Here is a 13469-nt window from a genome sequence, read left to right as displayed (position 1 = left end):
ATTGATAATTGGACCGATTACTATCCTCAGATAGTGGCCAGTTTGTGCCAGTAGCTCTCTGTCAGACTGGATACGGATCTCTGTGTAATAATATAATACATTAGTTGCAGTAGTTTGGTAGTTCCTTACTCGTGGGCATGGGAAAACCGAAAGCTAGCTAGCTCTCTTTGGGAACAAGCTCGAAATAAAATGCTAGACTACAGCGGTTGCTTTGTTAATCAACATATGCATTTCTCATTGCAGCGACACTATGCTCATGATTCCTTTTCAACGTATACAGAACTGGAAACAAAAAGGATATTGCTGGAGATCTTCAAGGAGCGGCAGCGAAAGAGTGCTGAAGCTGGTTCCATCCCAAGTTTTTACAAGAAGGTGACAATTCAGTTTCGTCAATGGACAAAGATCATTCTAGTTTTTTCTTTTTATACTCATAAGATCAAATTTGCAGTGTAACTTAGAATATGGCATTAGCAGCTCTAGCTGCTTGTCAATTGACAGAGATCGTTATAAAACCCCCTCCCCCCCTTGTTGTACTCTTCAAGATAAAATTGTGGTGTAACTTAAAGTACGGCATTAACAGCTCTAGCTGCATGCATGGAGGATGGTAGTATTTTTTGGATTGTCTGAGCAATTCCCTCAGTCTTGATTCTGTAATCCAGGCCTATGGATACTGAACTATTTTTCTATTTTTATCCAGAAACCTGAAGAAGGATCCATTAGCTCTAGAGTTCAGAGGTTGGCCAAGTACAGGTTTCTAAAGGTGACATTCGACCATTCTTTTGATTTGGAGACATGTCATGTGTTTGTTTGGAAGCTTTATTTCGTTGGCATTTTCCTTCTCACGACTTATACCTTATGGGAGCCATTCAAAACCAATTACAGAAACAATCAGAACTTCTGTTGAATGCTGATGATCTTGATGCAATGTGGGTTTGTCTAAGAGAAAATTGTGTTATTGATGATGCCACTGGTGCTGAAAAGGTAATATTATTTTCCGATGCACGTATTTGCACACCACATTCACTTGGAAAGTGTCAGTTCTTGTTGCATTGTTACATGTGTGATATCCATTTATGTTTCTTTAGCTGTTTATGTGGCACTGCTTTTGTTATTATCTTGATTATTTTTTCTGGAATACTGCAGATGAATTACGAAGATTTCTGCCATATTGCCACAGTCTGCACGGAGCAGATTGGTCAGAAATGCAAACGTTTCTTCAGCCCTTCAAACTTCATGAAGTTTGAGAAGGATGATTCTGGGAGGATTGCCATCCTACCGTTTTATCTTTATGTTATGCGGACGGTAAGTTATTTCCACAAGAAAAAAACAGTTAAAATTTTCAGCTAGTTTTGTCCCATGTGCTTCATTTTATTCTCTAAACCTCTAATAGATTGTGGGTTGGTTGGAACTCACATTGTTAGCATTTCTGTTCTATATTCTGATCTGAAGTTTTTTGGCCAATCAGTTATTCCGCTTCATTATTTATAACATCTTGTTTAAATAAATTGTCTGGCACCTTAGAATCTTATTGTGCAAATTATTATGGTATCTCCTACCAATTTTTCATTTCCTTACTGGTGCTTCTGCAGGTTTCTCTTACTCAAGCAAGAATTGATATGAGTGAACTGGATGAAGATTCTGATGGTTTCCTTCAGCCTCATGTACGGACACTCCAGCACATGTTGATGAGACTTTACACCTTAGAAGTGTTTTTCACGTCTAAATTATTTTCATAGGAAACATAAGCATGTATAAGAGGGCTCACTTAGTTATTTTCATAGGAAATGGAAGCATATATAAGAGGACTCATCCCCAATTTGGCACAATTGCGTGACATGCCCACCCAATTTGTTCAAATGTACTGCCGCATAGCTGCACGCAAGTTCTTTTTCTTCTGTGATCCACACAGACGAGGTATGAATAAAAGAACTAGATTTATACAGTTGATTTCTATCCAAAGCAGCATTACAAGTTTGATTTCCTATGTCATAATATATTGTTTATTCTTGCAGGGAAAGCATGTATAAAGAAAGTATTGCTGAGTAATTGTCTGCAGGAGCTAATGGAACTACATCAGGTAAAATTTTTAATGTATTATTGCACTGTTCAATGTGGTGAACTTGACTTGAGCATCTTGTATTTTCACAGTGTAATTTTGCTGCATAATTCACATTATTTTTGTGATTTGCGTGCTCTGATGGCTGATTCTCATCACTGATATTTCCAGGAGAGCGAGGAAGAGGTAACTGACACTGAACAGGCAGAAAATTGGTTTTCCTTAACTTCAGCCCAGCGCATATGTGGTATGCCAACTGGATTTCTCATAAATACTTATCCCCACCTTCCACCCACCCACCAAACGCACACGGAGAGAATTGCAATGGAAGAATATTTTTACCTAGATACAATGGATGCCTGTGTTTGATTTTTACTTTATGTTTGTTCAGATATGTTTCTTGCTCTGGATAAGGATCAAAATGGTACACTGAGCAAACAAGAGCTCAAGGAATATGCAGATGGCACATTGACTGAGATTTTCATTGAAAGAGGTTAAAATCTGCCACTGTTCTTATGAATCTTGTTATTGTTGCCTAAAAGCTCGTATACATTTAGGCATTGATCATGAACTGCTTTTAAAAATTTATTCGTGAATACATAACAATGATGTGGTTGTGCTTTTCAGTTTTTGATGAGCATGTCCGCCGGAGCAAAGTTGGAGGTGGAAACAGTCGGGAGATGGACTTCGAAAGCTTTCTTGATTTTGTTTTGGCTCTAGAAAACAAAGATACTGCTGAAGGCTTGACATATTTATTTAGATGCCTTGATCTTAATGGAAGGGGGTTCCTTACAACTGCAGATATCCACACTCTGTTTAGGTATGTATGGACTACTTTACACTGTGTAGTGTTGTTTCATTCTTATGACAGCTGTGCTCTGATTATAGACATACTTGTTCAGTTTGAACCCTTGTGGCTGCCATTCTGACCAATTTGTTTGTCTTGAAAGCAATGCAAAACTTGCTTCTATTTGATGTATTTTTTGTGAGAAACTACCCTGCCTACAAGTAACAGGGGAACCTCAATTAGGTGAAAAGAATAGACTCTTATAAACTACACAAAGTTGGCTTGAAACTTGTTTGGGTTGATTCCGTGTTAATTAAAAAAAAAGAATTTTGTGTTCAAGGGCACTGTGAAGTTAAAAGATTGAGCTCTATTTAAATCTTATTTGAGAAGCACCTGTACTCTGGAAGAAAAGAAAAGAGGATGTTAAAGTTAACATTCCTGCCTGATGCCATCTTCCTAGATTGAATCTGTCATTTTTGTGCTCGCTGAACGTTTAGATTGTTCTGCTAGCCTTAACAGGCAGGACATGAGTTACTTCAATAGTTCATTTCTTAACCACCAGATGCTGTTATGCCCTTCTGCACCCACAAGGCATTCTCTAGTTTGTTGTATTCACTGATTATACTGGTGTTACTTGTTAGGCTTGCATGCAGCGCTCTAAATTCTAATACAACACAATGCTAGTTGAGTCCTTTGTATTGAACTTGTTCTATGATCCTATTGCGGTATTGCCCCATGAGATCAGTATGCTGCATTTATCTTACTTTTATCATTCAACTTTCTCATGCAACCTTGTTCATGTTCCCAGAGATGTACACCAGAAATGGATCGAGGGCGGGAACTATGAACTTTGCATTGAGGACGTGAGGGATGAAATCTGGGACATGGTGAAGCCGGCAGATCCTCTCAGGATCTCGCTATCAGATCTGCTTTCTTGCAAACAAGGTGGTACTATCGCCAGCATGCTTATAGATGTGCGCGGCTTCTGGGCCCATGACAACAGGGAGAATCTTCTCCAGGAAGAGGAAGAGCAAGTGGAAGAGGCATGAGTTTCTCACCAGATGCCAAGTAATCCTATCTGCTGCCTCGCAGTCCCGAAGTTCTCACAACTGCGCTGTATCAGTTACTGTAAGTCTGTAACCTTGATAGTGTACTGGATCAATATGCTACCAGTTCCCCGTAACTTGTAAGTGTTCTGTAGTGGTTTTTGGAACGTGTTGAGGCTAGTCTGTTTGGCCGTATGGACATGTACCTGGAGGGCCTGATTGTATGTACATCCAAGCGGACAATTTTTATTTCGCGTTGCGCATGTAAGCCTATATAACTATATAAGTAATACGCTGTATTATGTTCGTGCAACTTTTGGTTGTTACCTGATTGCCTAGTTGATGCCATTTTTAGCACCTGTGCCTCGCAGAAGCTCGGGTTGATGAATGGTAAAGTGAAACCCCTACCCTGTTTACCCCGTGTGATCAAGAAAGAGAAAGCTCAACCTTTATCCCAGTGTCCTGTTTCCTTACGCTTTTCACAGAATGCAACATGCATCGCTAGTATTTTTGTAAATAATTACTACATTTTCTTTTTTTTAGAGGATTGCATTTTTTTTCTTTCTTTCCCCTTTTTCTTTTGAGCAAGAGAGGAAAAAGAAATCTGTTGGGCCTAAATGGGCCAGAAATAGCACACAGCCCAGATGGTGTTCCATAGCTCGATTTTTTTTAACTAATCCATAGTAGGCCATAGCTCCAATAGCGCGATTTCAAATCCCTTTCTCTCTCTCTCTCTCTCTCCCCCATTCCAGTACAGTGCGAGCAAGACGACACAGACAGCGACGGCTCTCACCAGTACCGGATCAGCAAATCAAACCAACCAGGCAACCACCAAACACAAAAAAAATCCCCGCAAGAGCTCCGATTTCAAATTTCCCCGGCACAGCTCGCCGCCGGAGATGGAGGCGGCGCGGGAGTCCATGGCAGTGCTCCTCGATGCTGGCCTCTTCGCCTCCGCCCAAACTCTGGTCCGCGCCGCGATCCCTGCCTCCCCCCCTCCCCCCGCCCCTTCCGTCCACCCCGCTCTCGAATCTCTAGGGTTTTACCCCGAATCAGTCGTGACTCGCACGAGCGGCGCGCGCACGGGGTTCGGGGCCAAAATGTTCACCCCACCTTGTGTTCGCGCCGCGCGGGACCGCGTTGCCTGTGCGCTATGAGCAAGGCTGGGTCGCTGCGTCGGGTAATGGAGCGAGGTTTTGCAGCTGTAACTGATTACTCGTTTCCTTCGCTTGCAGGGTTGTTTCCTTGTGTCGTCTGCAGGCCTAAGCAACGATGCTGGCATGTCCATGAAGGTGGAAAGCCTGGTAAGCTTCGTTGAGCGGCAGCTCATCAAGTGCTGCTATACCGTGCATGCTGCTGTCACATTGTGGGAACAAAATGCATCAATTTGTTTCTGTACTGTTTATGTGCAAGTGCAAGCAAACGCATGGATTGTCCTACATATGTGGCATTTTGCTATGCTAATTCTGTTGCCTACATGGCCCAAGTTGTTCTTTTAAGGCTGATGTGCCTGTTGGTGTATCACAGGTGCTCCATGGTGATGCTTTGTATGGAGAGAAAGAGTTCCGCAGGGCACTGGTAATATTTCCAAAAAGCTTCCGATTAACTTACAACTCGTTGCTGCATTAAACATATGAGTTGCTGAAATCTTAGTTTCTAATTTCCCTTTCCTCCATGGTAGAATGCGTACAAGCAAGCTATGCAATATAGTAGAAGTATCCCTAGGCAAGCAACAAGTAGCATCAGAAGCTCAGTGTCCGCCACAGGCCGGTCACCTTCTCCAAATTCTTCGAATCTCTTGTCATTCAACGAAAACGAGGTGTGAATTACTGAACATGACATTTCATCATTTTCACATCGATATTTTTTTTGTCATGTGTAGCAAGCATCTCATTCAGTTTTGCTGTGCTGTTGCAGGTGAAGTTCAAGATTGCCCTTTGCCATTCTGCTCTATGTGAGCACCGTGAAGCACTGCAAGAGGTTCCTTGTTTTTCATTTACTTCTGTTTGATATTCTTTTTTTTTTTCAACCTCAAATCCTGTTTTACGAGTACAGATAATGCGACTATGGCATGTTAACATTGTATGCTCTCTACAGATGGAAGGTATTCCTTCTAAAGTGAGAACGCTGAAAATGAATCTGATGTTAGGGAAGCTTTATCGAATATCAAGAAATAGCCGTTCAGCTGTTGTGTGTTATAAAGAGTGCTTGAGGTATAACATATCAAATAATTTACCTTCTAGGAGACTGAGTTCATCAACATAAATTGCCATTTTGTTCTTGTAGAGAAAGTTCTTTCTAAATTTGGTTACAGAAACCACTCAACTTTTCTGTGCTCACAAGGTTCTGTCTACATCTTCATACTTCTCTGTCAGGCAATGTCCTTATATTTTTGAAGCTATTACAGCTTTGGCGGAAATGGGGCTTTCTGCAAAGGAGTTTTCTTTATTATTTTCACAAGTAAGTGTACATTTCTTTGTTGATGGCATATTAGTTTAAATTTTGCATGTTATAGTTCATACCTTTTGCGTACTTTGTTGTCAGATTTCCTGGTTGCCAATTGTGTGTACAGTTTGAATGGGCTGTCAGAGTCTATTCATGCTTGGCCAGATTTACAACAAAAGCTGATAACGTGATTATACCAAAAGAACCTACCCCTTTGCATTTTGCATCAAAAGATGTTGACCTATCGATTTTATGAGCAACTTCCTGTTACTACAGTTGCTGAATGCTGAAGTTTTCTTCTCGTTTTGCACACAAGATTTACCTTCACAAAATTCCACATACATCACAAAACCACCATCCACCAAACCTTTTTTTTTTTACATTTGTTATGTACGTATAATTGATATGGCCTGATGGGTTTCATTTTTGTTTGACCACCAAATATGCAAGCTTTATCGAAATAATAAACCTCCATAAACTATTAAACAACTTGTGCTTAATAAATTTCAGTCTTTAGTCGTTCAAACCTCTGTTTTTAACTGAAAGCTTGAATTGACTGTTATTGTCCTTGTAGGCACCAAATAGAGGAGGCAAGCTTCCAAGTGACTCTGTAGATGCACAACGATGGTGGAATGTAAGTGAACACTGCTGCATCCCTATTGTAGATATGGCATGCACCAAGTTTACATTCAGTTGGCTGCTAGTGTTTCTAGGATCTAGGATATTATAGCATTTTGAAACAGTACCTTGAGGCATAAGCTTTCACTTTTTCGGAGTTTTATGGATTTCTCCAGAGTCTTGACCACATTGCAAAAAGACATAGTTCACAGTTTAAAGCATCAGGGCATGAGTATTCATATCACTCAGTGTTTAATCTTTTACATGCTACTTTATCAAGTAACTAGACTGTGAATGGGCCTGCAGCCTAGTGGTTGACGTGTCTTAGTAGCACCCTAGTGGCCTGAGTTCGACTCCTCGTGGGAGTGGATTTTCAGTTCGACCCCTAGTGTCTTAGTAGCAGCCTACAGCGAGAAAATTCTTCTACTGCTAATACCTTGGGGGGAGGTTCCCCTAGGGCCGAGTTTTTTTTTCTATCAAGTAACTAAACTGGCGATCGCCCTACTGTGTTTGATTTGATTTTCAGTTATCACATTAACTATTGGGCTAAAAACAGCACTTTGCACATATAAATGCCGGACTCTGCTAAATTGAAACAGTGAGCGGATGAATTCCTTGTCCTTTTAGCTTCATGGGTGGCTGTACTTCCAGCCCTTTTCTGAAGATGCTGATTGCAGAATTTGCTACCAATTGTGTATATCTGTTTTGTCACACCACCATTGATCAAGTGTGATCACATAACAATAAGAATATACCAGTCTTATAGTTATACCTAGCAATTCTATCTGTATCGAGAATTTATTAATCAACAAATTATATTTCTTTCAGAATAGTACTTGTTATTGCAGTTTTGACTAATTATGGTTTTCCATAAACTGTCAACTCATTCAAACATTTTGTTGTACCTCTTTATTCTTTCTATGTATTGGTTCAGATGATAATTTGCTTAAACCATTATTCTCATAACAGCGGTATGTTGAGGCGCAGTGTTGCATTGCTTCACATGATTATAAAGGTAATATTATTGTTCTTGTGCAACATTTTGTCTGAGGATTTCAACATATAAGTGCATAGTTGAATTTGTGGTTCTGGTCAAGAAATACTTCACATCATTCCTAAGGATTTCCATAGTTGGTTAGATGTAAAATGATGCAGGAACCTGTAGTGTGGACTCTTGTGCCACTGAGTGTAACTTTTTAGTCAACCTTTCCTGAACTCTTAGTTTACTTGTATCTACTGAGCATAAAGTTATAGCTTTAAACGTTGTGTTGCTAAGTTGTCATTTTTTGAGCGATCGATAATAAATATTACATTTTTTACCTGTATACATTGAACATATAGTTGCAGATTTTAACATGGTTCAGTGATATGTATTCATTTATAGTGACCACTTTGCTTTTATAGGTGGCCTTGACATATATCTAGAACTAATGCAACGATTCCCCAATAATGTGCATATCCTGCTGGAAATTGCAAAGGTTTGTCTTTCTTCCACTTTTATATTTTTGTCCTCCTCCTTATGTTGTAGACTCGTTAATGTACAAACAAATGGGTATCAACCATCAAGTTCTCTTAGATTTATATTCGTTCATATATTCCTTCAAGTTTGCTCTTACATATATCCCTTCAAGTATGATGCTGTTGTGCTCGTTAGTTTGCTCTTAGATTTTTGAGCTTCTTATCTGAAGGTTGAAGCGATTATAGGCAGGAATGATCAAGCAATAATGAACTTTGAGAAGGTAAATTGAATAAGTACAGACTTACAGGAACCTGCTTTTGGAAATCATGTGGACAAGTAACGGTTTCTCAGACCATTTCTTGTATTTGCTGGTTTTTTTAGGCTCGGTTGATTGACCCGAACATTATGACATATATGGATGAGTATGCAATTCTTTTAAAAACAAAATCCGACTACATCAAACTGAACAAGCTGGTACATGATATGCTGCATATTGACCCTGCAAGACCAGAAACATGTGTTGCTCTTGCAGCAATGTGGGAAAGAAAAGATGAAAGAAAAGCTTTGACATATGCAGAAAAGGTACGTACCTTGTAGCTATGTGTTCTTTCATCTAATTTTCTTACAACGTTTTTGTTTTCATCAGAGCCTTCGAGTTGATGATAGGCATATAACTGGTTATATTATGAAGGTAATACTGCAAAACCTTGCTCGATGCAAATGGAATTATATTGTTATGGTAATTCCTCTTGCGTTGCAATTTGGAAAGCATAACCATGGTTGGGTGGAATTGCAAAACACCTCTGTGTGATTGCTGGTTCATTTGGTCTGGGAAGTTCATGTATAGGTTCATTTCAGGATCACCATCTTCCCTTTTTTTATGCACATCATTATTTCCCTCATTGGTTTGCCATGTTTCCTTACTGTTCTTTGAAGGGCAATCTGCATCTTTCATTGAACCGACCAGATTTGGCAGTGACAGACTTCAGAGGAGCTCAAGAATTGAGGGCTGATCTTCGTTCTTATCAAGGTTGGTAGGTTTGGTACCTCTGATGTTCAAAATAATTTTTTTCCTATTGAGTCTAAATATTAGATATTCTCCCAGGTCTAGTGCGTGCTTATCTAGCACTTGCTAAATGCAAAGATGCATTATTCACTGCGCGTGAGGCAATGAAGGTTATGCATCAGTCTGCGAAAGCTCTGAAGCTAGTTGGTGACGTTCATGCAATCAGTTCCAGTGGGAGAGAGAAGGTAATCTTATTTTGCGATGGGTCATTGATTCACAAACTCTATATTCTGGGCTTCTGGAAGCAAACAGCGCCGGATAGGTTGCTGTGTTTAACTGGGCGAACAATGATACCACCTATATGAGGCACCTTTATTGCTTTAGGAAAGAATCTACATTTTGTTACTTATGGCCACTCCACCGATTAGGCAATTAGACAACATGTGACATTAGATCTTTTGTCAAATGCATCTTTAGATGTTGGTCAAGTGTTACCCAAGAAGGACTGCTATCAGATGTTGCCCCATGTTTTTAATATTTTACCATGTAATTCCATGGTAGTACCAATAAACGCGTTCATAGCTATAGCAATTCTTCTATGTTAAACTATGAGAATGTTTACCAGTAGTTCATATTACTTAGGTATCTTCTGACTTGGCCATCATTTTTCATATTCTACCTTGGAGGATTGCTGTTAATTGTTAAACTGCCAGTCAATACATATACATGTTTACTGTAGTCAAGGAACTAATCTGCTTGTGCTTTCCTTTATCAACTAAGTTACTGTGACTTTATTGAAATGGATGTTTAGCTTTCTTCAGATGGCCTTATGATTTAACTTTGTATGCTATACTATCCCTCAATGACAGGGCAAGTAGTACTGATATAAATATAAACACTCCATTGCATCACCTGCAGGCAAGAAAGTTCTATGAATCTGCCATTCGTCTTGAACCTGGATTTCTCGGAGCTGCATTGGCCCTGGCTGATCTGCATGTTGCGGAAGGACGTAATAGGGAGGCTGTTATGCTACTTGAAAAATATCTACGACAATGGGCAGATGATTCTCTACACATCAAGCTGGCTCAAGTATTTGCAGCAACAAATATGCTTTCTGATGCACTTTCCCATTATCAATCCGCATTAAGGTGTGTGTTTTCTTGGGGATTTGAAATAACATTTCTGCCATAACACTCGTCTATTAACCCTATCTTCGCTGTTGATTTAAATCCTGAAGACCTGGCCACATGAATAGTCAAGATTTTGTTTGTGAATATGTATGAGTGAATATGAATCTAGAGGTACAGTTTCAGTGATAGTTCCTAGAGTTGGGTTTGTATATCACCCACGAAATATAAATACATGGTGGAAAAGCTTTGTGCTAAATCGTGCTTTGCCTTCATTTTTCAATTGAAACTCGACTCTTAATGTTAGTACCATGGTTTAGCTAAAAGCTCAGTAGCCTAGCCAGGGTGGGATTGGGCAAATTGACTGATTTGTATTTTTCAAGTTTCACCTAGTTTGCAGACAACTGAAGCAATTACCTTCCAGCATTTCCCTGCAATGGCAAAACTGCACGCCTGCATATGAAAAGTACCTAAGGAACATTTGATATTTGTACTTTATGTATATGTGTTCCAATAGGCTCAGTTCCAGTGTACTTAATCCAGTTATCGGATACAAAATTGACTGGTTTGGTGTTGTCACTACTGGTAGCTGTAAGGGAGCTCCAGCTGCAGTTACTGACTGGTGGGAACTAGTTGATTTAGGTTTCTAACCCGTGCTTAATACTCTGCCATGTGCCTACTGTGCTGTTTCTCTCATTTGGTATTAATGCTCTAGCTGAAGAAAGGGAAACCACTTGACATTTCAGGATAAACCCACAAAATGAAGCTGCAAAGAAAGGATTGGAGCGCTTGGAAAAACAGATGAAGGTCTGCAGTTTCAGAACCATATATATCACGCTGACTAGCTACCCCAATGCTTAGTTGTTTCGTTTTTGCCTCGTTTACTCCGTTTCTGAATATCCCACTGGAGCAAGATAATAAACACGCCCGTGTTGAATTCTCATGTGCAGGGAGTAGACCCAGATGCACCTGAAGAGGACGAAGACAACGAGGCTGATGATATCGACGCCGACCAAGATGAAGCTGAGCTGCTATAGAGAAACACTCTGAACTCATCATGGCAACTCTTGCCTCCAAAGAGCAACGTCTGGTTGCACAATAGCCTCATCAGTCAACAGGCACGGCAACTGGACCCATGATTATGTAACTTAGAATATGAGGTGCAGGTGCTCCAGAGCCGTCTTTGCTGTGCCGTTTGTTTATAGCCAATTTTCGCGGTCAAAATGAACGGGTATGGCACGATGAAGGCTGTAAGCTAGTAGGGTAGGGCCATGAAAGTACAGTACGATCAGAACCTGGATTGTCTTTGAACGCCTAAGATCTGAGTTCGAACAGTTCATTGCAGGAGCATCTGACGTGAGAATGTTGGAAATCTAACGCGGGTCCAGGCTGTACACATCAAAATTTTGAAAATAGAATCCGGGCTGAATTCTCTCTCCATACATATTGTTGCCCCTCTAGCCTGTTGTGCATTCTCAATGTCTCATGGATTTCACCCAAGAAGAGTTGCTGCAGGATCATTGTTCCTTGTAGGTACTTGCTGAAATCAGCTAAACAAGTTCTTCTGTCGATGAACATACTATACTTGTTTAGACATGATCATTTAAGAGACATTCGAACAAAAGGTGGCAGCAAGCCAATTCCTGCTGACAAACAGTAGCATTTCATTGTCAGACCACGTAATTTTAAATCACAAGGAAGTACAAGACGCATGCGCCAAGAATTTTGACATCGACAGCATTTTGACGTGCTTTTCCAGTCACCTTGGCCTTTCCCCTCTTTCCTCGGTTCCTCATTTTCTCCTGAGTAAAGTGCGCTAGCAGTCCCTAAACTTGTTGCGCTGTGTCAAGCCGGTCCCCAAACTTGCAAAACGGCCAATCAGGCCCCTAAACATTGTTCGGGTCTTATTAACGTCCAATAACGGGTCTGGACCCATGAGACGTATGACGTGGCTATCTATGTGGCCCCGAGATCCACAAAACAGCTAAGGCGTTGACTAAATCCCTAGCGCCGCAAAATTCGCCTTTCGTCGCAGCCGCAGCTCCTGATTCCCCATCGCCGATCTCCCGATTCGCCGCCGCAACAGCCGGATTTCCCCATCATTCCATGGCGCGTCTTCAAGCTCCTCCGCAGTAAAAAACAACGCAAGAGGCCACATCTGCCCCTCATCACCTGCAATGAATGCGGCCGCCACACAGTGTTGGAGCTAGAGGTGAAGACCGATGAGAATGGGAATCAGGGCCGCATATTCTACAAGTGCCCTGCTCGCAAGGTTTGTATTTCTCTAAATTTTTTCACATTTTCAACTAATTTTGTCGCGTTGTCGGCTGAATTTGAGTGCCCCTAAACACTCTTCCTCTGTTCAAATCAGTGTAAAATAATGGCAACTTCTCACCAGCTATATTTTCCACATACACAACCTTATGAGGACTCAAAACCTTTGGCAAATCTACCACTGGATTTGCAACTACATCATCCCATGGACAATCCTCCATACTAGCTTCATGATCAACATACACTACTAAAGTCTTGCACTTTTCGATCACTGATGTCATAACATTGGTGTCATGGTCTGATGCAATGATTCTCAGCCCATTAGCAAGTATTCTTCCTGGTAACAACCAATAAAACTTGATTCTTGGATCATTTTGATATCCTAGTTGCTGCAGAAAGTCCTCAAACCAAAGCGGGAATCATGTATCGGTCTCTATCCAATCAAACCAGTCCAGTTTTTCACCACCATATGACCTCAGATGTCCAAACCCAACAAAGAACCCACCATGGTGAATCTCAATTGTGAACTCCTCTCTACCGGAACCTACATTGCAGTGAAATAGCCACAACATCAAACACATCAAAAAAACCAAAACCCTAGGAATTTTCCCCAAATCTGCAATCTCATGTCCAAAATTGAAATATTCCTAC

General features: G+C 40.6%; 2 protein-coding genes across 3 annotated transcripts; both read left to right on the top strand.

Moving 5' to 3' along the window:
• Positions 1 to 280: 280 nt before the first annotated feature.
• Positions 281 to 4215, top strand: LOC101762149 (probable serine/threonine-protein phosphatase 2A regulatory subunit B'' subunit TON2; the record flags this gene model as incomplete). Its single annotated transcript, XM_012845018.2, is given in 11 exon segments — positions 281 to 372; positions 698 to 760; positions 883 to 981; positions 1144 to 1302; positions 1590 to 1661; positions 1782 to 1914; positions 2013 to 2077; positions 2228 to 2303; positions 2448 to 2549; positions 2684 to 2876; positions 3652 to 4215. Coding segments are annotated over 11 exon segments (1295 nt in total), but the record flags the coding sequence as incomplete, so codon positions are not given.
• Positions 4216 to 4666: 451 nt separating this feature from the next.
• On the top strand, positions 4667 to 11984 carry LOC101779294 (anaphase-promoting complex subunit 7). Of its 2 annotated transcripts, XM_004960217.4 has the most exons (18): positions 4667 to 4857; positions 5125 to 5193; positions 5417 to 5467; positions 5571 to 5708; positions 5807 to 5869; positions 5987 to 6102; positions 6265 to 6349; positions 6909 to 6968; positions 7922 to 7967; positions 8357 to 8430; positions 8641 to 8691; positions 8793 to 8993; positions 9058 to 9102; positions 9348 to 9441; positions 9517 to 9662; positions 10336 to 10565; positions 11291 to 11351; positions 11495 to 11984. In XM_004960217.4, exons 1-18 carry the CDS (start codon positions 4789 to 4791, stop codon positions 11579 to 11581), a joined length of 1686 nt encoding a protein of 561 aa, XP_004960274.1. In that variant the 5' UTR covers positions 4667 to 4788; the 3' UTR covers positions 11582 to 11984. The 2 variants fall into 2 exon arrangements, with proteins under 2 accessions (XP_004960274.1, XP_004960275.1); XM_004960218.4 differs by lacking the exon at positions 9058 to 9102.
• The last annotated feature ends 1485 nt before the right edge of the window (positions 11985 to 13469 follow it).

The sequence above is a fragment of the Setaria italica genome, chromosome III (genome assembly GCF_000263155.2).
Source record: "Setaria italica strain Yugu1 chromosome III, Setaria_italica_v2.0, whole genome shotgun sequence".
Taxonomy (NCBI): domain Eukaryota; kingdom Viridiplantae; phylum Streptophyta; class Magnoliopsida; order Poales; family Poaceae; genus Setaria; species Setaria italica.
This window is presented reverse-complemented; position numbering and strand designations above follow the sequence as displayed.

What these genes read in the sequence shown, in the direction of transcription:
- LOC101779294 (XM_004960217.4), top strand. Translation starts at nt 4,789, where the DNA reads ATGGAGGCGGCGCGGGAGTCCATGGCAGTGCTCCTCGATGCTGGCCTC. An exon ending in AAGAGTTCCGCAGGGCACTG is followed by an intron (nt 5,468 to 5,570) that starts GTAATATTTCCA and finishes CCTCCATGGTAG; the next exon opens with AATGCGTACAAGCAAGCTAT. An exon ending in TGTCATTCAACGAAAACGAG is followed by an intron (nt 5,709 to 5,806) that starts GTGTGAATTACT and finishes GTGCTGTTGCAG; the next exon opens with GTGAAGTTCAAGATTGCCCT.